This window comes from Salminus brasiliensis, chromosome 18 (assembly GCF_030463535.1).
Source record: "Salminus brasiliensis chromosome 18, fSalBra1.hap2, whole genome shotgun sequence".
Taxonomy (NCBI): domain Eukaryota; kingdom Metazoa; phylum Chordata; class Actinopteri; order Characiformes; family Bryconidae; genus Salminus; species Salminus brasiliensis.
The window spans coordinates 23,489,783-23,514,086 of NC_132895.1; the positions used below are offsets into that span (position 1 = coordinate 23,489,783).

A 24,304-nucleotide genomic window follows, 5' to 3' on the forward strand; every position below is an offset into this window, starting at 1 on the left:
AATGCAAAAAAAAGGTTGGTCCATTCATGACATTTTGACACAATAAGTGTCAATGAGTGTCACAGTCATCATGGTCATTTCCAAATGAGGTCAATCTGAATGAATAAAAGGCTAAATCGCCACAGATCTGCCCAGAAAAAGGGCCTGTTCCCTAAAATGTCACAAGATGTTGCGGAAGTGGCAACACCTACATGGAAAAACACTCATCCTCGCATAACTAGACCTTGAAATGCCACTTCCATTTGGTTCAAGGAATGATGTAATTTTGGGCCCTTTCTGCGTTGTTCATCCCACGATGTGGCCTAAGCTTTGCTAAGCTTTGTGGATGGCAGTTAAGTAAACCTTAGTAATAACAGATTAATAACTCATTTCAATAGGACAACACCCGTGCTCACTCGTTTACTGGGTACTGTTTGGCTGGATTTGTACTTTTGTTGGTACTTTTAAATGACATGATCACGTTTCTCACAAAAGCAAAAGTGCAGCAGTGATGTACCTTTCGTTTAGTTGCCTCTTAGCCCTGACATTTATTTCTTAATACCATTTTTGAGATTCACTGTATTGTTTTAGTGTACTGCTTTGGCTCCAGACTGCTTCACTGTTGCTCACACCTCTTTTTTTTTAACAATCTAACATTTTCTTTTAGACCAAGAGAGCCTCAAAACGTGAAGAACAGAGTCTAACACTTCCCATGCTGAGAGATGCTGGAGTATATTAAGAAGAAGCTTTAGTTCTATAAGCGACAGACCTGATACTTTTTCCTACTGCTTATTCCCCTAGAATTTACCTGAGCTGAGTTTGCTTAGGTGTACAGTTCTGTATAATACAGTGTACAATGTTATTCGGTGTTACATTAAGACTTACAGCCTTTTAATCTACAATGATTATTTTAAAACATGTTTTTAAAAATGGAAAATGGGTCCAAAGAGTCTGCATTTCCACAAGGGCCATAGATTTGTAGCATATATCATTCCTGAACTTGCATAGCTTGTTATGGGTGGCCTGTGTTTTCAAATGCTACACAAAGGCGGTTTCAAGGTTTGACATGACCCCATTCCTGTAAATGTTAGACTGTGCTCTACAAAACATATTTCTATTTAAATAAACCTTTCAATATTTATATTCTAGGCGGGTCTTCATTCTAAAGTTACCTTGGAAAAGTTTGTTTATTAAAATATTTTAAAAACAACCGAATGGAAAACAGGCAGTTACTGCACCCTCGAGTCCATAATACTTAATTAATTCCTCCTTTCTAAACAGCGACCTGTATCTCACATTGGCAGCTTCCACCATGCTTAAAACTAAAAACATGTGACACGACACCTGACACGATAATTACGTTTTCTGCTTACCGTTAAACATTTGACCATGGCCTCAATCATTTTTGCTGACCTCAATATTGCCCTTTGGAGAGGAGAGCCCATAATCGCATGTGAGCTGGTATGTCAGTGTTTTTTATTTTATATATGTATTCATTTATTTATTTTTCATTTATTTTATTTCTAATGTCTAAATATTCTTAATTCATTAAAATGGTGTATTATAATATGTGGTTGGCACAATCAACAACACCAGTACCTGCCACCAAACTACCACATCATGTGGGACACTGAGGTACGATTCCTGGTCTGGGTGACTATGCTGTGCTTTGCCAATAAGAGTCCTTGGGCAAGATTCCTAACACTACATTGACCGACCTTGTGAGTGAGTCAGCATAGTTGAATTAAATTGAAGCGCAGTTGAATACACTGCCCTGCTGGTTTTCTTTTACAGGCCCAGAGAATCAAATCCACTAAATGACAGAAAGACCCTAAATGACAGGAAAGAGTGACCCTCTGACACAGAAAAAAGATTCCTGACCTTAAACCTCCCCTGCTTAACACTGGCGGTGACGGCCATTGATGATGAATGTCGATTTATAGGATTAACCTCTACTTCCGTATGGTCCAGGTCTGGAGTACCACAGTTCCTCAATAACATTAATTATTAACAGAAACCGTAACACTCAGAATGACTAATTAGGTTCGTGTCAAATGAAGAGAAGCTGGTGGTAGCCGCATGTTGTTTGACTACAGACAAAGCAGAAGAGGAGGGAGTATATCAAGCCTTGCCACTAAACAAAGACTATTGTTTGTGTTGTAGCGTCAATCAGAAGATGAAAGAGATTACTGAGCTGGTCCACAAAGGCACTCGTTCCCTTGAAAAGCCTTTTAAAAGAGGTAGGATTAAAGCTGAAGCAACTGCGTCCTGAGCTGAACGCTGAAGTGCGCATACTTGGGCACTTGCGGTTGGGTTGTAGATGAATTCCCATTCATATGTGCATTTGAAAACACACTGTATACGAAATACCCTGACGTCCACATAGTGTGTCAGTTCTTAACCGCAGTGATGAGAGCTTCCATTGTATGGCCCAGTTGTATGGCTTTTCACACCACAATCAGGACAATGACGGGTCGTGGTCAACGGAGTTGCCTCGTGTAGGAGCCCAACACCATTGCGCACTGCAAGCGATACTTAAAACAATGTGAATTAAACACACCAGAAACCGCAGCATGCTGGAGTACAAATGTTCATCATATTTTAATTAAAAACGCATCATTCTGTATCATTAAAATATGCCATCGTCTGTGCGATTCTCTCTCGACAGGAACAGGCGCCTTGATGCCGTTTAAAAACACGTACAAAGGAATTGCAAGAATGCCCTCCTCTCGTGAGAAGCTACATTCAGAGGGGATCTGCGTCGGCCGCATGTGGTTAGTTTGTCCCTCAGAGGCTGCGCGTCCAATTTCTCTGTCCGTATTTGCCTTCGTAGCACCAAGCGTGGCGCAGAGACAGTCGGCCACCCCTCCTCTATCCCCACCCACACCCCTCCGTCTCTGTAAAAAAAAAAAATCCCTCCATTTTGCGCTTTCCCTGCGCATGATTACACCCTGTTCTAAATACCACGCTGCTCTCATGTCACACGTCCACACGGTGCCATGGCAACCTTGTGGTGCTGACTAAATTCTTCGCAGCAAGCTGAAGCGCGCAGGGCTGCGCTGACATCTTTTCCCAGGGCCTCGGTCTCGCTTCTCGTCTCAGGCACAGGAAAACAGCGAGACTGACCAACAGCAACGTACAGGGCAGAGGGCTTGAGAATGGGCGGCGGTCAGCAGCCGGCCGCACTACGTGATGGTTTCCCTGCGTAAAAGCACACGGGCCAAGATCTAGGCAAAAGGCCAAATAGCCGATTTATTACACACACCGAAAATGAATATCCCCTCTGCATAACCGCTAAAAAGGCCTACCTGCTGGAGGATTGTTTAGAGTGCAAGAGAAAGTCACTGACTTGAGAATAATACAAAAAGAAAAACAGCAATATGATTGGACCAACCAACGTGAAGAACAAAACTAAGAACTGATACATCTCGTTGGTTTCCTCTTCCGCCGCAAATTCCCTATTTCTTTTTTTTTTGGTACAATTTCCCATTAAAAAGCAAATAAAAAAAAAACACATTGTCAAAAAGTGATTCTTTACTTGTTAAAAGCCAAAGTGTGGCTGTACATCTCGGTAGATTGCTCGTGATGCTTTTCCAGCTTTAGAAGAGCCAAATATGTCTGTAGTTCTGGTCTGCCTTGCAGACATATACACTTGTCACAAGAAAAGGAATGGAAGGTTGGCCCATCCCTTGCCCTTCCAGAACGACTCAAGTTTCAGTTAGAGGCATTGTGGAATCGTCTCTAGTCTTTCTTTTGCTGATGGCCTGCAGGAGCTGCTCCCAGGAGCATCATTACAGTCTTCAGCTCCCTATGATTCTAGACAAGACTGCTCGAGATTTCTCACAGCGCATTTCCAAATCCTTGCAAGAGCAGGCGCTGCAGGAGGTGGTGGGGTTGAGTGCAGCTGAGAGCAAAACCCAGAGAAGACCTTAAACAGGCTCTGAAATCGAGTTCTTCACATCCAATATCCACCCTTTACATTGGACCTAGGGTGTGTTTCACAAAAGACGACGACACCCCCCCCCTCCCCCCAACAAGTCTGGTGCTAGTTCTCCACAGGCGGTGGGTTCTGCTGTGGGGGTGGAGTTCCTGGCGGCTGGCTGACGATCACCTGCACCACATAGTCTCTAGAGATCTTCAGCTCTTCCAGCTTCATCTTATCGGTGAGCGGGCGGCCCGAGAAGAACCAGCGCTGGCTGCCAGCCGCCACGCCCTCTTGGGCCTGCAGGCGCCGCTTCATGTGCTGCACGCTGTCGCTGGTGCGCACGGCCAGGCGCAGGTCTCGGCCCGTGGAGAGTCGTAGCCGCAGCTGGCACTCCTGGCCTTCGCTGGCCGGCGCCTCAGGCACCTCCAGCGTCTCCATTTCGCTCTTCTCCTCTATCATGTTGACCGGAGGGGAGAGGCAGTAAACGGGTAGCTGGTAGCGGTTGCCCAGCTCATCATAGCACTCCGTCAGAGCACCTACACAGGACAACAGAAACAGAGACACAGGAAACTGAGTGAGTTAGGGCACCATAAAATCTTGCTCAAGGATGAACATTCTGAATCTAAAGGATTTTAAGAGACTTTCTGTCACCCAGATTTGCACTTGTTCTGGGGTCAGCAGACTGTTATCATGCTAACTAAGCTAATGCAAACCAGCTTCTCTTAATATTTATGAAATGATTGTTAACTTTAATTGTATTTGATTTTAAAATACCATATAAAATACCATATAAAACTACCCTTTGGTGCGATACAAATGTAACTATGAATGCTAGTATTACTGTTATGGCAAAAATATAATATTACAATATTTAAAGACACATCCTGGATACACAGTAGGATCAATTGTCAAAATGTACTAGGTGGTGCCAGTTTTTAAAAACGGCCACTAAAAACCTTTAACACAATATTTTTTTTATTGAAACTTTGCTGCAGTGCCTTCAGTTAAACAGGACTAAAGCCTAAGGCGTACAGAAAAGATTACTGTGTATTACTATAACAAGATTTTAAAAAACAAAGAAACTGATATCTGATATAAACTAATAGCAGTGTCACATGAGAAGGAAAACACTTTAATTTTAAGTGAAAGTTAATGTAAAAAGATTCATTTTAGAGCATTTCCAATGGTCCATTCATCCAAGTCAAAAGCGAAGATTTTTGTTTGACAGCAATTCTTTCAGCATTCACGTGAAAAGGAGCACAACTATTATAACAACTCCTAAAATTAGGAACCAGCCAATTAAGCGGAGAGGAAACTACACAGCAGGGATCTACAGCAAAGAGTAATCAAGAAGTTCCAATATTACCAGACACGTTTCTCCCTGGAAGTGTATGACATAAGATTAAAACTGGCTCGGTAGAACTCCATGACCGAATAGTTTCAGCTGGGAAGTGCCCCGATATCAAAACCAATGATATCACTTTTGGTTGTTGATCACATTTTACATTTACACACTGTACATGAAAATGTGTGGGGCACATGAAACACGTCCCTATACACCGAAAAGATCAACCAAAGACCAACGTCAAAGCAATCCTGACTTCTCACTGTCACCTTCTGAACAGTTCTCTATTTCTGTTCCCTAAATGAACGTTTGAAGTAAAAAAAAAAACCCATTTAGAAAGACTGACGCATAAGATCATCCTGAAGTCCCGGAGTTTTTCCTCTGGACCAAAAGGGGACAAAAGGGAGAGGACAATCTATCTGCAGGACTTTCTATTTTAGCTCTCAGATAGAGGACAAACAGGAACACGTGAGCTGAAGACGTGACCGCGACCGACATGACTAAAGATGATGCCCGTCTTTTCACACAGGGCAGAAACTTCCTCTTAACATCTTGACAGAGGCTTTTGCTTCCACGTCTAAAAATGCAGTTTTTTATTTTTTTTTTATTTGCTGCTTTCATCAAACAGACCCCTGACAAATTTAGTCAGGCATGCACAATGGTATTGTGCTTTTCTGCACGAAAGTTACTCAGAGGAACTCCATAAAGAATAAACGGATAAAAGTAACATAATAATATTGAAACTTTGTTCCACTACTTCCCTTCCCCTCTCCTAGACCTTTTAAGCCTAAATTATTCAGTCACTTTATTTAAAAGGCAATTTATAAAGCATTCTTTTGGTCTTTTGTTGAGGTTTACCCAAGACACCTTGGAGGAAGCTTCTAAGGAATTCGGGGATTTATCTTTTTCGTTACCTCAGTTGAACCTTGCTATTGTATGTGTGAGCAGCAACACGGTCCAATGTCCTACTCATTCCAGGCCTGCATATTTTAGAGGTACTCTGCTAAAATATCAAAAGCACATAGCATGGGCAGAATATTTCCCCTGGAAAAAAGGGCCTCAGGACGATGGAGCACTGCTGGAAAGCTGATGCACATGAGCAAAGATAAGCAGAGTAAAAGCTCAACTCTCAAGCTATGGATGAAAGATTGTTAGGTAAAAAAATTGCCAGGACTTCCTATTTAGAAAGCTGGTGCTGATGCAATGACCACAGAATTCACACCTTAGATGGTCTGTTACTCCTTTCTCTACATCTGGAGGGGTATTAACGACTGTGAAAGCACACAAAAGCCTTCAGACCATGTTGTCTGTTCCCAATTGTCGAAAGAGTAGGTCTGTTCTTCTCAAAGAATTGCTCAGTTTCCCGATACAGAACTTGGGGCTAATTTATTACCCTGTGGCTAGAGCAGTGTATTTTTTTTTTCACATATTGTACAGTTTATAATGCTGAATGCTTGAAAAATGAGTTCAGAGTTTCCGATACCTGATTCAGCTAATTTTGTTAGTATCAGAACCGATATCAGCAGTGCATCCCTATGCTTATGGTTATAAGCATATTAAGATAAGGCACATTTTCACCCACTCCTTATTTTTACTGTATGGAAATACTGTAATTACATCTCATCTACATATGTTTGATTGGAAATGACATACCGTTCACTAGGGATGCACTGCTGATATCGGTTCTGATACTAACAAAATTAGCTGGATCAGGTATCGGCAACTCAGTCTGATTCAAATGACCGATCCATTCACAGAACCAGATTCTCACACCACCGGAATTCTAGGCTTCATAGCCCGGGATCAGAGTAACCTACAGACATCAAACACATATCATAGCAAACAGCAAGACTCCCCCTATCTAACCAGTGCCCTCGACCTGTCGTCAACTAACAGCGAGTAATCCAGCTTGTCTTCAGCTCCTCTTTAGGCTCCTCTTTACACCTTAAATTTCAGAATAAAAATACTGAGCCCAGACAACACTGTGCCACACAAATGAATTGGGTTCATTTATAATTGTTTGTTTTACAAAGTTAATAAAGGAATGATTACGTCAATCTTGATGCCTAAAGTCTCTCCCAGATGGTCAGGGATATGACTTATGAATTCAACAATGGTATCGGATCGGTATCAGCTGAAATGCAAAGTTCATGTATCAGTATCTGTATCGTAAGAGAAAAAGATGGATCGGAGCATCCCTACCTTTGACTATAACATATTTTATGAAGACCTAGTTGTCAAATCTGAGAGGTTATAATTAATCTGTCTCCTGTATATTTGACCGAAATGGACGATTTACTCTACGTTAATTCCAGCCGAAACACAATTACGTTGAGGTCCTTGCGTGTTTGTTGTTATTGGCCGTTACCTCTTCTGTGCTTTACATGGATTAAAAACAGCCAAGATATTACCAATTATATGCCAACACATGATGTTCTACCAGAGGGGTCAGAACAACAACAACTCTGACGCACTGCCATACCCGTTTTTCCCTGACTCTGCCAGAGACTCTATTCTGGCTCCTGTTCAGTTCCCAGCGCTGAGGAGAATGAATAAGACCAGATGGCTATGAACAATCACCACATCAAAAGCCCGGGAAGGCCGCAGACAAGCTGGCTACATTACTGCCAGTACATCACATGTGGGTACTGAGAGCCTCTTTGAGGTGTCTTTTATACGCTCTCCAACTTGAATCTCTCTTGAGAGGCCCGCAAACACACCACGAAAATGGGTCCACAAAGCACAATGTCTTGCAGTATAGAATAAGACCATTGAGGACAGGATAAAAGTGACCATCACTTGACATCCTCAGTGGGCAGCTAATATTCGAGGAGCCATATTTGGTGGAGCTGTGAGGGCACTCGACTTGTCTCGAATGGAAGCACTCCACCACCCAAAATTCGAGTGCGTCGAATGCTTTACACTCCAGCTGAGTGAAAGCATTTGAAAGAAGCCTCAAGGTCACTGGCAACGTGTTGTAGCCCATTTATCTTGTGCCGTTTTCTTCATCTTGCGTTCCTCAGCGGCCAGACAGCTAGAGAGCGGCCTGACCCCACCTTCGCTGACAGTCGGTGGTAAATGAGGAGTGGGGTGGGGGGGTAAACTCCATGGTTTGACCTTTTAGCTGGGTGAGTCTTGGAGTGCTGTCTTTCACTGCTATAAATAAGGCCACACTGCTCTTCTGAAGCCACGCTATTAACCCCCGAGGCCTGAGGTTGAAAAACGAGAAGCCCCTGCAGTGAGGTCGGGGGGCTGCCCCCCCCCCACTGCCCCCCGCCCGCGATTCTTTCCTTTAACTTTAGCTGTGTGAGAGAAATTGTCTCATTGCTGACGAGACCGCGGACATTCACTATGACTCCGTTTCGTAGAGTTTTTGCTTTCCTCCGTGGGGGGCTTGAGCACTGCAGTGGGATTAAGGTTAGATCGGGTCACGAAGGGGAGGTCTGCTGAAAATTTCTGTGAACAACCTGCTGACCACAGACCTACTTTTTCGACACGCACTCACATGCACCTTCTACTGCCATTTTTATTCATAAACAGCAGCACAAGGCACATTTGCGTACCAAGCATCTTCATACCTTTTGGTTTACTTACACTGTTAAAAATAAAGGTGCCAAAGGGCTTCTCTGATGTAATACCACAGAGGAACCACTTCTGGCCACCTGAAGAAGCTTTGAATGAGTTATTAACAATCGAGATGTGTATGGAGAACTATTTAAAGGCTTAAAATGTTTAAAAACCCAGAATTGTCTACTATTTTATTTTATTTTCTACTAATTTTACTATTAAATTAAATAAAATAAAACGTAAAATGATGTGGTACAACCTCATTGTGGTATCAATGATTGTTGGCTTTCAGCATGAACACAAGGGGGGGGGGGGGAGCTTGACTTATAAGAGTAATCCCACCTCAGCGCACTTCTCTATCTTTTTTGCGTGTCAAAAAAACGAATGACTCAGTGGGATGACCAAAGCTGGTTGGGGGACATGGTGGTGGTGGTGGTTCTAGGCATTTCATGCCAAAGTCTGCCTTATGCAATACTGCTGCCTGGAAATCAAGGTTCATTGATGAGCGGAATATAAAACTGCAGCCTTAACACGTCGTCTATGATGTTAAATCTACAAACTAGGACTCAAAGGAATTTACTGCTCAGCAATCTGACGTCGAGTTCTATTTTTTAACTCAACGGGGATCTGTGGATCCATCTGCCGTTTCTACCACAATGTCTACGGTTTCCATAGGACCCGAAAAAGCTGTCCCCATCAGCTGTTGCTACATTTCTGTATCCTACAAGCTTTGAGTATTTGAGTAGTGAGGGCTATATATGACCTCAATTAAGAAAAAAAAGGATTGATAAAGATGCATACAGAAGCCATCATTCTACCCTCAGCATCCTAAATTACAAACTTTTCAGAATTTAGAAATTGCTCGTGTTTTTACTCAGCTGTAGAAGCTTTTCTCAGCGAACCAGGTCATTTCAGAAACCAGTGGTTTCTTGCTTTTAAGATACTGAGCCTTTCTTTTTCATAAGCATCTTAATTGCTTTTGCTCTTCTTTCATTAGACACTCGCTGAGTCTCCCTGTTTGTTTATCCCTCCTGACTTCAAAGAAAGACCCCAAAGACAAGTGCCTAAGCCCAGAATACTCACTCACTGATCTATTATGTGAATTCATTTAACGCAACTGGAGGCATCGAGCCAATTATCTTCAATTCGCAGTGCCTGCATGTGCAGGGAACAATCTTTTTTGACTCTGCTGTCCCAATACTTCTGGAGGGTTCTGTGTGTCTGCAATTGCATGCACAATTAGTTCCTTACAGTTTATAAAACTATACGATAACCACTACAATAGCCAGCTGGCTGGTGTCACCAAAGATGTGAACTCTGAACTGAACTTGGATGGGAATTCCACCACACATTTCTACATTACTAACCTCTTAAAGTCCTCTGAAGCACCGGTGGTTCTTGGCACCCCCCACCCCCCATTAGAACTTGCAAATTGACACTGCTATGTATGTAGTTACCGATTAGTAATCCTTAAAGTGTAATAACAGTCATGCAACATGAGGGGTTAAAAGGACGTTAAAAGATGTACATTACAGAAAGTCCATAAAACTGAATGGTTAATAATATGGTGTGGGTTGCCTGAGACACTTTTTGTGATAAGGAATAGAGTATTTTTTCCTCAGATTTACCTCTATTTTTTCATTACCCACATTAATCATAAAATTAAGACATACATTAAGTGGCTATATTAGTTGTCTTGTAGACATTGTGACCCCTGCTTCCCATCACCACCACTGTGAACAAAAAAAAAGTACATTCTCATCCATGAACCATTTAACACCAAACTACTCCAAATGTGTTTGTTCACATCTTAAATGTCTAAATTATGCAGGACGTTTCCTAAAAATGGTGGAATTACCCTTTAAGTTTGTTCTTAAGGGTTTTCAGAAAAACAGACTATGCTGTTTTGCATTAGATATGAAGAAAAAACATTATTGCTTGTTAGAATTACAGCTTACTGGAGGCAGTGGTTACATAACACACTGTGAGCAATCAATCAGTGGAAACCTTTCCAGATTACAGTTGTGTGAAATCAAATTTGCTCTCTTCAGAAACCAAATCTAATCAAAGAAATTAGCTACATCCAAGCTTCATTTCAGAGAGCCTGGCATGGGTACACGACGTAACTATAACGATAATGACAGAGGTGAGGGAAAGGAAAAGCATCAGCAAGGACAGGCAGGCTGAACTGTAAAAGAAGGGAAAACAGCACACCTCGGCCTGAATTTAGCTCTGTTAATTAGCGAGCAATCTTCAAAGAGAGATGCAAGAGCAGTGTTCCTCAGTCGGCGCTGGGAACAGATGACAAACACCGCCGACCGCTTGGAAGAGCCTCATGTTTCAGCCGCTATTTTAAATATGTCCACATCCTCTAAAATGATACATGAGAAGAAGCTGACCTTGTCAACCTTCTTAAATGATGTGAATGAGAGCGTCTAGTTTTTTTTTCTGAGGTATTTGCCCCCCCCCCTCATTTGAGTCATTCGGGCTCCTTAGTACCAGCTTATTCTTAGACTGACGTGGCTGCGGCTTCAACTCTGCGTCTCGGCTGATCTAGCGCCGGGGAGAAGGCCTCTTGTTTCTGTAGTGGCGTTTTCATACATTAATGAAGTCAGCATGCTACAAGACAAACACCAGCTGGGACTGAGCCACTGCAGTCACAAAGACCTTGAGTGTTTTATAAAGGCCCAGATGGCAGCATATCTGGAGGAAGTCTGTACAGTCCAGATAAAATTAAGAGGAGCTCCATACAAGAATGGCAGTCAGACAGGGCGCCCTCTGTTGGTATACAGTGCTAGCTGGTTGTGGTTCTTTCATGCATGATAATGAAGAGGACAGAAATACACATGGACAAATCTAAAACTGGGAAACAAAATAACATCCTTTTTTGACAGCATTTCATATATTTAATATATTCTACTTTTTGTGCAAAATAAAACCTCAAAAAACAGGCTAATGAGTAACAGAGATGGCTCCAATGTTACAACCGTATTTAAAATACATGTGTTATATGTGTTCTAACAATCTTCAGCATGTCTATAATTTAATTAAAGGCCAACTACTTTAATAAAACATGTCAAAAAGACACTTGTCATTTTTTTGGAACCTTTACATTTGGCAGTTATTTCTCCCTATACTACTAGATTCTGTAAAAGCTCCTAGAATCAGTTGAATTTGTATCCCAAATTCAGTGTTTCTCAATGTTTCTATTAATATCTTTGTGAAAATACAGCATAGCAATATTTATAGCGTCCACCCTTTCCAATGCATCATAATACAAAATTGTATGTGACTCACGAGGCTGTGGAGTTGAGTCGAGATACTCGTCTCTGCCTTTCATTGTGTCTAAATGGTGGATTGGTATTTCTGTCCGCTGCCTCTCATCTGTAAGTGGTGGAATGGTGTGTCCATCTAGGGTTTAGTGTGAAACTAACTAAAGTACAACCCGTTCTCTGTCTCTTGCCATTCATAAACAATTAAAATTTTTCCCCACTACTTCTGTGAAGCTAAACCCACTTCAAGCACCAATAACAAAGAGTAAAGCCATGTTTTCACAAGAAATATAAGGATTATCTAACAAGACCTCATTTTTTCAGGATCAGACTATCTCTTCACACAGTGCTCTATATCACGAGGTCTCTCTATATAGGCTTTTCTGAGCATTTCGACATGTGGGTAAAATATATATGAAAGTGCGAGAACTTCAGTGGGTTAACATCAGCATTTAGAAGTAACGGTTCCTGTACCATGTGGAAGAGTAATGCTGGCCCCGTCAATGATGGCTTGAGCAAGCTCGTGATCGTTGCTCTCGAAGGCTTGGGCAGCAGCTTTGAGCGCATCCCAGATTTCCTTGCGACCCTCAAAGGCAGGCGCCGTGTCCCAGAACTCATCGCGCTTGCTCCGCAGCTGGCCGTCTGTCATTGGGTAGTCACTCTTCCATTTGGGCTTCTCTCGCTTCAGGGGCTGGTTACGCCCCAGTGCCACTACAGAGAGAACAACAGAGAGCAACGCTGATGTTAGAAAAGCAAGTGGATATATTTAGAAGCAAACTCAAGAAGCAAATGACTGACTGTACTAATGACTGTACTTCGGCAGGACATTTCCAACAGGTACGACAGCCTGTCATCACATCAGTGTTTTCCTCTCATACAAATTTCAATTAGAATATGTGGGATGAGCAGGTGGAAAATTTTCTGAATATTATTTTAGGGCATCACATTATTGGTATTAAATGTACTAAATTAGTCTTTCAGGTCATTTTTACAAACAAAGCAAAATTGCTCAATCCTTAAAACAAACAAACAAACAGAATAAAAACTTAAGCATATGCTTAAGCCTTCATGTAAAGTTGAATGTAGCCAAAACATGCAAAACAAATTGCTGGCCTATTCTGACTGCTAATTTGTGAAATTGAGACATGGCGTTTGGGAGATGCTCTGCCCCCTTTTGTCTTGCCATCATAATCTGACCCCCGTCAAAGTCATGAACTTCCTCATGCTTCACCCTTTTTACCACAGATGGAATTTGGCCTCCGCCCTAAACCCAGCTGTGCAGTGAACGCACACATACCCTCTAGTGAGCAAACACACACACAGTAATATAGGACATTGATATACAATGATACCAAAGATATGAGTCGCTGCGGCGCTTGGGAAGCAGAGAAAGTTAGGGCTCCAACAGTAGCAGCGCACCAAACCTGGGTATCAAACCCACAACCCTGTCATCAGATGCCCAGCGCTCTATCCACTGAGCCACCACTACCCTTACTGCTTCCCACTAATCACCTTCAAGAACTGACTGTTCACTTGCTGCCTAATATATCCCACCCCTTGACAGATGCCACCGTAGATGAAGATAATCAATGTTCTTTGCTTCACCTGTCAGTGGTGCAAGTCGCCCACACCCCTCCTGAGCAGGCTCGGTAGGTTACAGTGGTGAGTCAACAACAAGCATGCGCAGGATGACACTGTTACGATAGCGTTTCCAAAAAGCCGCATTTGGCCCATTCATACAAAAACACTGTAAACGTTCTTAAAAACCTCCCCTTCAAGTTGCCTAAAACTGCATTATCGAGTGAATGGATGGCCAAAGCTGCTCAATGATACAGCAGATGTTGCAATTCAGTGTCTATCGTATCACGACCCAAGTATATATAGTACAGTATAACTGCAGAATAGAAAAATTAGGCCATAGAGAAATGGTGCTGTTTGCTGTGAGGGTCAAACGCGGCCTCCCTTCCTCATGTATCTATTTGCCAAAACTCTCCATGCTGCCCAGGCCCTTTGAGATATTCCAAAAAAGGGGCATTTCCCTCAGTAAATGAACTCGCTACACTGGAAAAGAATGCACAGCATTAGTAACATCCATCACAGCACAAGGCTACAGGCCCAAACATGTACTGGGTCTGCTCTGTTTGCAAACTCCAGGATTCGAGAGCGCTGACTGAATTATACGGGAGACTGAAGTCCCAGCAGTTACATCAGTGGGCAGCCAGAGCTGCCTCTGTGAGAAAGCGATTTATTGGGGAAAACATCTGGCTGCCATTATATGCAACCTTACAGAGTAGAACACAATGTAACAAATCAAGAGATCCAGCGAGTTCAGTGCTTGCTAATGCTATTACGAACAGCAGCTGTATTTTCGGCAAGATGGTGGCAGCTCTGATCAGATCCAAGTACATTGTATGACGTCGAAGGTTTATTGCATGAGCGACTACAGTGTTTGGACCACCAGGCAACTTGGAAGAATCATGGAGTCATTCACAGTTACGCAAAATATTTGTTAATATTACGTTAAACACTGTAGCGATGTTGCGTCATGCACAAAAACTGTGAAGCACTCTAGGAGAGATCACTGTTTGAGTAGATCTGAATGAAAGAGCTAGTAACGCCAGTGCTATCTGAAATGCGTTGGGATTGAACGGAAAATAGGCCTCAGATAGCATCAGTGTGTGAAGCTACCTTCGGATTTTATTTCTGCAAGATATAAAAGGTCCTTTACGTTCAGTTTGGAGGGATCTTCTCCATCAAAGCCTCGCTGAAACCTTTTTATGAACTGGTTCACAGCATTGAAAGCTGCACCATGACAGAGTTCCTGAACAGCCCTGCAATAGCGCTACCTGTTTTTCAAAAGAGTCACTCTAAGCCAACCTTCACCAGCGGGCAGAGTTTAACTGCAGCCGCTGGCCATCAATAATTCAGTCACTACCAATGAATCAGAACAGCACTTTTTCCCCATGACCCAGAAAAAGTCGCTACAGACCGGGAGGGAAAGACAGAGACATAGACAGAGGCAGGGTGGACGTGAACAATGATCTCACAGACACTAATCAACTCTAGTCTTGAGCTTGACCAACCGAACGGTCCAAACAGTCTGCTTCCTGCATTTATGTCAGTGTCAGAAATGCTTATTTCCTGCTGTGCAAGGCTGCAACACATAGAGAAACCCTTCCCTCCCCTTCGATGATGACCCTACTCTACCCTGCTGAAGATGAGCAAAGGCCGACCACCATGCAAACAGCATGAAGCTACTCCCCACAGAGACTGTGAGCTCACAGAAAAACAAGTAGGTTTAGAAATCATAGACTACAAATGCTTCAAGCCATGGTGTTCTCTAATGCCAATTTACAAGAGCTACATCTCATCAAGATCCTGTCACCCCAGTGTCTAAGGCAGAGTTCGAAGCAATGGTGAGCCAACGCAAAAAAAAACCCCTCATACCTGTTGGCAGATCTTTGACTTTTAAAGGTTAGCAGCGTAGGCTGACGACAACACGGACATGCCTGATACAAAAAGGTGTCTAACATGCCACTATCTTAGTGTGCCCCCTTGTGTCAATGTGACATTTAGATGGTCTTCAGTTCAGTGGAGCTACAGGCACATCAACTGTACGGTCAACTGTGCCAGCTGTACCCGCATTTCCACTCGAGAAATATCACTGAAATTTAATTTTCAATCAAAGGCAGCATCGACCCTGTAAAGGTCCCCTCAATCAATACGAGAACTTGTCCTTGAAGACTTTATATCGATTGACCACTATCTCTGTTGTTTCCATGGTGACCTCTCTTTTCTGGGCTCTATAAGGAGGTACAATGAAATTGTGTTGATAGGTTTGATCAGAGCAAAAAAAATGCAGCAGCCTGGTCCTTGCGGAGAGTCTTTCACAAGTACGAGAGCTTTCTATCTGTAGGGCTCTCTGGGCTAGAACCATGGATCCCAACCCTGCAGATTACAGTGGTTTCCTGCTCTAACGCACCACCTTCAACTCAGGCATGTTAATTAGCAGACTAAATGAACAAGGTGTGTTGGGAGAAGGTCGTCCCCTACGAGGGGAAGAGGGTCCTCCAGGAACAGGGTTGGGAACCACTGATTTAGACAACTTAAAATCATCTAGAATTTGTGGTAAGCACAAACCCTTTAAGCACTTACCCTCAACTTGCCTTGTGTGCCTTTTTTCCTGATGGTAATATTATAATTACCATATAAATACCAACTGGACTAGCTTCTAATATCACTGAATTATTTATAGGATATATATATATTTTTTTTTTTTTTTTTTTTTGCACAGATGGCAACACATCCAGTTTCATTGCATTCGTTTGGTCGAAAAACAAAATTCTGTCAATCTGTTGGCACGTAGGCACATTTCTTCAGGACGAACTCGTCCATATAATTGTACCTAATTAGTTGTGGTAATTAAGTGCAGCCATAGGTTTGAATGTCTGGATAAAATGTCATGAACATAAAAATAATGTAAGAACAATCATATGCAAAACTTGCACTTTCTATTTTTGGTCATATCAATAATCAGCCCAAGGCCACTAGCCACCCCTTGCTCCATTCATTACAGGTCAGTTTCTGGTCACTGGGGAGCTTCTGCCCAGATATTAGTTAGGTTGTGTACTGTACAATTCTTGAAACTGCAGTCATAGTGTCACAATAGTATGTGTGGTGCTGATATGAGTGCATCAGTTTTTACAAATGGCAGCGTATCAGGAGTAATGGAACATTTTACCTCGATTACGATTAATGAACAACTACAGAAGCATCTCCAGTTGCTCAGCTGGCTCGATGTTTGAGTTCTCCTCCATGTTTGTCTGTAAATTATATGTAGATTAGCCGTATATTGTTAATTCTAGAGAGACACTAACAGACAGAAACTAGTTTTTGTGTGTGTGTGTGTGTGTGTGTGTGTGTGTGTGAACATACTTGGGACAATACATTTGATTCTGATTCTGGTGTTGCTTCTATGTCACAGACTGGATGGGGCAAAGTCATGTGACTACACAAATGGAAATAATCAACATAGGCAAGGTTATACTGATTAGAGGTTCTGAATTTCGGCAGAATTGCCCAGCCCTATGTCAGGGCCACTGCAAGGTGGAGAGTGGCCCACCACTCAAAAATATCCAGCCAAGCAGCTCTGTGATCAGAAACTGACCACTGACGCATGGTAACAGATGGGCTACAGTTTCTAATCATACAAAAAGGATGTAGAATGTAGGTGTTCCAAGGATGCCAGTAAAAAAGAACTTACATTTTGCACCAAAAACACACATGACTGGCCACAAGATAGAAGTGCAGACGTTCTCAGAAGTTAAAGAAAAAAAAAAGAAAAGTTGAGAGTCTGGGTCTGCAGTGTGGAGCTATTCTACCACGAAACATGAAAACAGAACAGAATATCTGAAGCTTCATAAAACGATCACGGAAACGCTCTGGTCACGTTACACAGTTCAGTTAAGAACTGCTAGTTAGACATAGAGACTTTGCTGCAGTCTCGAAGCAGTAAATGTGAATTTCACAGGTGCTCAGCTGTGTATTTGCAGTGCTTTGCCCAGTGTTATTGGCCAACACAGCCTCATCAAATTAAAGGTAAGTAAATGTGATGGGTGCTGACATCTAATTGCGTTACCAAAACACTTGCTGAACAAAATCAGCCCGCAGCTAAACAGCCCTATTAACAACAGTCTCACGAGTCTCCTGGTTAGTGGTCATCTTAATGACTTGTGTTTAGTAGTGTCTAAACTTAGAGGTATCTTAAGCCTATTCAAACTAGATGAGGTTTTTCTTGGGTAAATAGTAAAGCACTTTTGTAAGTCGCTCTGGATAAGAGCGTCTGCTAAATGCCTTAAATGTAAATGTTCTTAGTCCAGGAGTGACGCTGATGTGTTTAAACACTCCAGCAGCACTGTTGGGTTTGATCCACTCACACCAGCACAACACACACTAACATGCCACCACCAAGTGTCCGCAGTGCTGCAGTAGACCCAGGCAAGTGGTTCTCCCACCAGCCAGCAGCATCCAGTGAGCAGCGCCATGTGACCACTGATGAAGAACTACAGGATGACCAACACTTACTGTGCGAACTGTGTCTCTAACAAAGTACGAAGAGAAACAGAAATAGAACTACAAAGTACTCAAATAGAGTCCGGGGAGCTGATAAAATGGATAGTAAGTGTAGAAACAAGGAGGTGGTTTTAATGGATTGGTCGATCAGTGTATATTGCCAAAAAATAGAAAAAGGTTCGTTTGGGTGCTCAAAGAGTCAGCTCTGATCTGAATCACTGTAAAGGGTTGGCACGCCTTGATTACTAGCTGTAATCAAGCAGCTGCTTTGCACTGAATTTACTGATGCTGTGATTTTTATTGCAGGACTATGGAATCTACAAAACCCTCATTTCCCTCTCCATGCAGGAGACTTTCCTGTTGTTAATAGGGCTGTTTAGCTGCGGGCTGATTTTGTTCAGCAAGTGTTTTGGTAACGCAATTAGATGTCAGCACCCATCACATTTACTTACCTTTAATTTGATGAGGCTGTGTTGGCCAATAACACTGGGCAAAGCACTGCAAATACACAGCTGAGCACCTGTGAAATTCACATTTACTGCTTCGAGACTGCTGCAAAGTCTCTATGTCTAACTAGCAGTTCTTAACTGAACTGTGTAGCGTGACAGAAATGCAAGTTTGTTATTTAGCAAGTTTAGTTGGCCATGACTCCGTAACAGACCAGCAGCTGCGCACCCACCGAAACCCAGCTCACGCTTTCCTGTTTACCATAGCAAACAGCCTACTGATTCTGCTGTTTTAGCTCAATTTTTTTTGCTAAGCGATGCCAACGATAATGGCATTGTTTTGGACCGAGAGGAATTTCTTATGGCCAAAAGACTCAAAGTACACTTCAGATTCTCCCCTGGGGAGATGCAGTCCTATTATTAGTGTTTTGCCATCTTATATGAGGTGAAGGTAACCTTTAAAAAAGCTGGTGGTAAATAAAAGAAGATAAATCCAGGTTTGGCTTAATTTTCCATTTTTTCTTTAGCGAATCAGAACGTTATCCACTGGAGGAGCTCTGATACGGGCACTCGGAGACCAAACATGATGAGCAGCAGCGGCCGACATGAGAGGACATCTGTTTGGACAAATACAGAGATCTGAATCTAGACGGGTCAAAATGATCATACCATCAGTTTAGACTCCTTCTTCAGAGGAAGAAGGAGAAAAACAAACATGGTTGATCCAGATGGGAACAAACTCACAGAGGAGTCTCTGTGAAAAAGAAAATTACCCCAGGACCCCACGTGCAGCTAAGCCTGTCTTAATAGGGTTGAAAACATGCCATCAAGTCATCAAGTCAACAAGTCATCATTCTCCATTTTTCTAATAATGAAGATTTGCTGTTCTGTTCGGTGGTGTTTGACCAGTGCGCCACAGACAGTTACTTACAGAACCTTCTCAAAACAGCTGCTGACATTAGATTTTTGGGGTTTGTCGGTGTGTCCTGACCTTAACAAAATGCTCGCTGGTCTTCAGCATACCTTAAAAATCTTTACTGGGCTTTTTTTTTTACTGGGCACAGCCAACATGAGTTGTCCCTCCAACGTTGACGAAAGGCAAGTTTGTCTTGGCCGAAGAGACGCATGTCTTCCGCAGCTCGCTGTTCACCCCTGCATGGAGCTCAGCGGCGAGATCAATAAACATTAAAATATGGTTTAATTCTTCCACTACGTCCATGTAAACATTAGCAACATTAGCATTTTTATCACAAAGCTGAGTAAATCTGATCCCACCGTTCAACCCTGCGAACAGTAGCCTCAGCCACTGTTTACAACATGATTGGAAGCCATTTAACACTATGTTTACACCTCCGTATAAATGTTAAAAATCTTATTCAAGCTTCAGATGTCTGCACTTAATCTAAAGTTGCTTAAAAAAATGTTCAAACACACACACACACACACACACACACACAAGAATTCCAGGATACACCAACTCGGATTATTTAAAAGGCAAGTAAGCTCCCTCTACACGTTTTTCGCAGACATACCTCTTGTGGCCAAGGTGATTTGCCCACCAATAATAACTTTATATCGATATCCTGAATAAATTAAGTTCTGCTTAGTCTAAAACTCAACTGCTGATGAAATAGTGATGATTTTTCCTTTACTACGTAGCTATGGTTTACTTTCCAAAAGCGCCCATCGGTTGCTGTGGTACGGTACGCAATGATAAGCCTGGCCACTTCCTAATTGTCCCGCTCCTCACTAAGCCCTGCCTCTGCTCACTCCTTATCAACCCCCTAACATGCAATTTATTTTTTAAATGTGCTGAGAGGGCAGGATCTACTCTTTAAAAAATGTAAACCTAAGTATAATACAGCTTACTCCACAAGACACCAAAACTAGGTAACTGCCACCCGGAAAACTCCACGTTCCACACTACTAACAGGAACAGAGGAAACACTTGAAAACAACCGCCCTCATCTTCTGCTCCTTACCAGGACGAAAAAAAGAAAAACTTGGAAAAGGACCATCGTGTTGAGAGCTGCCCTCTCGAGGAGCGCATGCATCTCCGAGCAGCAGACAGAAAATCCATGGCTCGATTAGCATCATAGGCCCGTTTCCTGTTTAGCCGATGATGCACAGGCCACGCGGCGAGACGGATGAAGGCACATGTTAATCTAATTTCTCTTCAAGGCAGAGTGGCATTTAAGCGTGCTGCTGGAAGTCGCCCTGAGTGTGAGGCTCCCCAGCGGAACCAAACACAAAGCAAATCAGAGAAGGTCACTTTTCCATAAGGGAGGTCATTCCTGAATGTATAAACGAAAGGGTTGATCGTGCATGGCCAGTGCCACCTGCCATCTGCAGTCTTAAAGGAGTAGTGAAAATCACAGCTACACAATGAATCAACCAGCTGATACAGGTTTGCTAAATGTACAAAAGACAGACATATTCAGGGTTTCAGTACAAAGGAGGAAAAAGGCAACCAACCCTTACAGATGCTTTTACCTTATGTGTGTCATTTGCACTCGCCATAGTCGGACGCCAATCAGTTTGAGCGCAGCTTAGCACGACACGCCGGCTGTGTCTGAAACTGGAAGTAGTGTGTCTTGCTGCTTAAGCAGTCTCACAAGACGGTGCTTTGAAAGCAGCGTAGTGATGAAGCATCATTAAGGCATCATTAGCGGACATTTTTGCCGAGCCGGCACCAGTGAGGACGTTCTCAGAAGGTAAATAAAAGAGTTAAGAGTGAGTCTACAGTGTGAGGCTATTTTACAGTGGAACATGAAAACAGACCATGATATCTGACCCTATCTGACTTTCACTGAAACGCTCTGTTGTATTGGTGGGAGAGCTGGGCTCCTTTCTTTGTTTCTGAACCAGCACTAAAGAGCACATTCATATCCGTAGTTTCAGACACGGCTATGTTAAATTGCTAACAGCTTGCAGCTTAAGGTTTCCCGGTGGAACTCAAGCTTCTAAAATCTGGTTCTGCATTACATTTATCAATCTTCACACATTAGAAACCACATATTCTCTGTACGACTGCATCTACGGAACTGTGACGGATCAGAACAAATACACTACCATCACACCCCTAGTAGCAACATTTATTTTCTCTAGCATTTGATAAGCAACATCCAAAACTATGAGCCAAACTATCCCAACCAGCAAACAGGCTGGATTTGGAATGGATCTCGATTTGTGTTTAAGGGCACCAACGAGTATGTTGACTACTTTTCTCTTAGTAATTTTGAGGGCTCTAAAATCTCTCACAATCCACTCGTAATTTCTAGTAAACTTCGTAGGTCGTTACAGTTACAATGTGGACCAAACTGCATTGCACGTCTCCGGTTAATAAGCAAAGGGCTACTTTAACTATGGCTGCTAAGACACTGAAAACGAAACTCATCGGACTCTCGACTCTCTAGAGAAACAGCAGTAGCTCTGTACAAACAAAGACTCTTAATGTGTTTACTGCTGCCATTTATACAGACAAAAGGTGAACTGCAGGTTATTCTCGTCAAGGGACCAGAAATGAATGAACAGCCTAGTATACCGGTTCTTCTAAACAGCATAATAATATAATAATGAGGGAATGGGGATCCATGACGGTTACAGTCGAGGATTAACTGTCCTCTCGTTCTGTAATCTAACTTACACACAGCACAACAATGTAACAGCACACAGAGGAATAGACTTGGAAATGTGGTTTGTTATTTGAAAATAACCAAAGGAAATTCACAGGTTTTTGGGTTTTGTGCTTTTTGTAGGATGAGCAACGAAGGCTGCCTCTCCAGAGCGGCTAATGAGTGAACGGTGCTGGATGTAGATGAGGAACTGTCATCTTCTACATAAGGTATTTTTTCCTACATACATGATGTGGGAACATGCTAGACTGTCAGAGAATGTATGTTTATGGTCTGTGAACTAAGTTAGCTTCGAGTAGTTAACATCTAGCTTTACATCAGGTAGATTGCATTCCAGCCATGCTATCGATGCCTTCTCAATCATGTCCACAAAAACAACAATCCTTGGCCACAAGTCTCCAATTAAGTACCTAACAAGGTAAAAAACTTTCAACAGTCTTGTTAAATCCCTCTCAGCAGGTACTGTACTAATGTTGGAACCCACTGTCAGTTCAAGCTCAAGTTCAGAGAAGCCTGAAGATGGTATGCATCTTTCCACATTTCCCCCCATTACATATTCTTGGCAAACAAGTAACCCAGCCCCTCTCCTGTTTCCTCCACCCAGCCACAAACTCCACGAACTCAATCATCACTGTGCTTCCAAGAACTTAGTTACACACCTGCACATTATACTGCGTATGGTGTTCCGCTAGCTTGTGAAATCTCCTCTGCTGGGCTTCATGGAAGGAAGCAGCAAGTGTGACCAGGTTCTGCACAGTTCAAGTATTAGAAATTCTCCAACACTGGATCCCTCTGTAATTCTGAACATTCAACCAACATGATGGACAAGTATCTGAAAACATCTCTAATCATCTAATACAATAAATACAGTTATGAATATGTTGTCTTCCTCAACCTCAACAGTTCAAAAACATCTCATTCATCCATATCCTTAAAAAAAAAAGACCAAACTATTGACTGTAGTTCTAACTCACACACTGCTGTAAGGAACTACGAGCTCAAGCTTGATGGACAGCTTAATGACCAATGGTGATAAAAGGCAGAGAACAGAGACAGACTGGAAGACCACTAATGGCCACCATTAACGGATAGTGTTCCTCTTACAGGAAGCTGGTGGGACAGTGCAATGAGAGAGCCTGTGGTTAAATACTCAATAGCTCACGACTGATGTATGACTGCAAACAGACAGATGCTAACAATGCCCAAGGAGCTATTTACAAGTATCAAAACACCTGAAAGGGATTTACACAGGCCTATAAAACACCTCACGCAAAACCTTGATGCTTCTTAGAATTGGAAACTGACAGCGCTGCGAATACCAGGGCCCGCTGATCCTGGCTGTGTTTCTGTGGGATTACAGTGAGTGAATTTAATTATCACAAGAATCCCAAATGAGGACCATCTGTATAAGGCTCTAAAAGGAGAAGGGTCTAAATAGAGTTTTTATGCAGTGTTTGTGTGTTGTGTGAAATTGTTAGAGAGCGAGCGAGCGGGTTTGAGTGAAAAAAGCAACCACACCCCCTCCCATAAAAGCACCAAGAAAGCGACTTCATCCTTGAGGTATTTAATATTGCATGGGCTTCCCATCAGGAGAACGTGGCCGCAAAAAGTCAAAAACTCTCCAAGAGGCATTTGTGCTGAGGGTGTGTTGACATCTGGGAACTATCGGCTCACTCAAGCCAGTCCATGCTAGTTTCTCTGATGCACAATCCAGAGACTGAGGAGAAGTCAGTGCTTCAGATTAGAGCGTGCCGATATGTTGCCTTTATGGATTTATCAGCATAGGTGGAAATCCCACCAATAAACCTTCAATGGCTTGAGACCAGTGAGTTTATGTTATGTAGCATTTTAAGGTTAAATATTTTTCCCCCAACTTAGTCACATCCAGTTCCGCCCTCTAGCTAGGTCTCTACCATCACAGATGGTGCCATCAAGCTAGGAGGGCAACAGCCAGAACATGCTTCTTTCTAGTCATCTGAATTGCCATCTTTTGGATCTACCGCTAAAATCACTGGAAAGCCAAACATTGCTTGAAGGAGAGCGCTAACTGACAATTCTTCTGC

General features: G+C 42.6%; 1 protein-coding gene across 2 annotated transcripts in view; it reads right to left on the bottom strand.

The window, feature by feature from the left end:
• Positions 1-2,556: 2,556 nt before the first annotated feature.
• The window catches only part of ubtd2 (ubiquitin domain containing 2), a 31,055-nt gene continuing 9,307 nt past the window's right edge, over positions 2,557-24,304 (bottom strand). For both annotated transcript variants that reach the window (XM_072661743.1, XM_072661744.1), the window contains exons 2-3: positions 12,563-12,799; positions 2,557-4,440 (exon numbers count right to left, since the gene is read on the bottom strand). In XM_072661743.1, the coding sequence (XP_072517844.1) occupies positions 4,025-4,440; positions 12,563-12,799 (653 nt within the window). In that variant the 3' untranslated portion in view covers positions 2,557-4,024. The remainder of the gene's footprint in view (positions 4,441-12,562; positions 12,800-24,304) is intronic.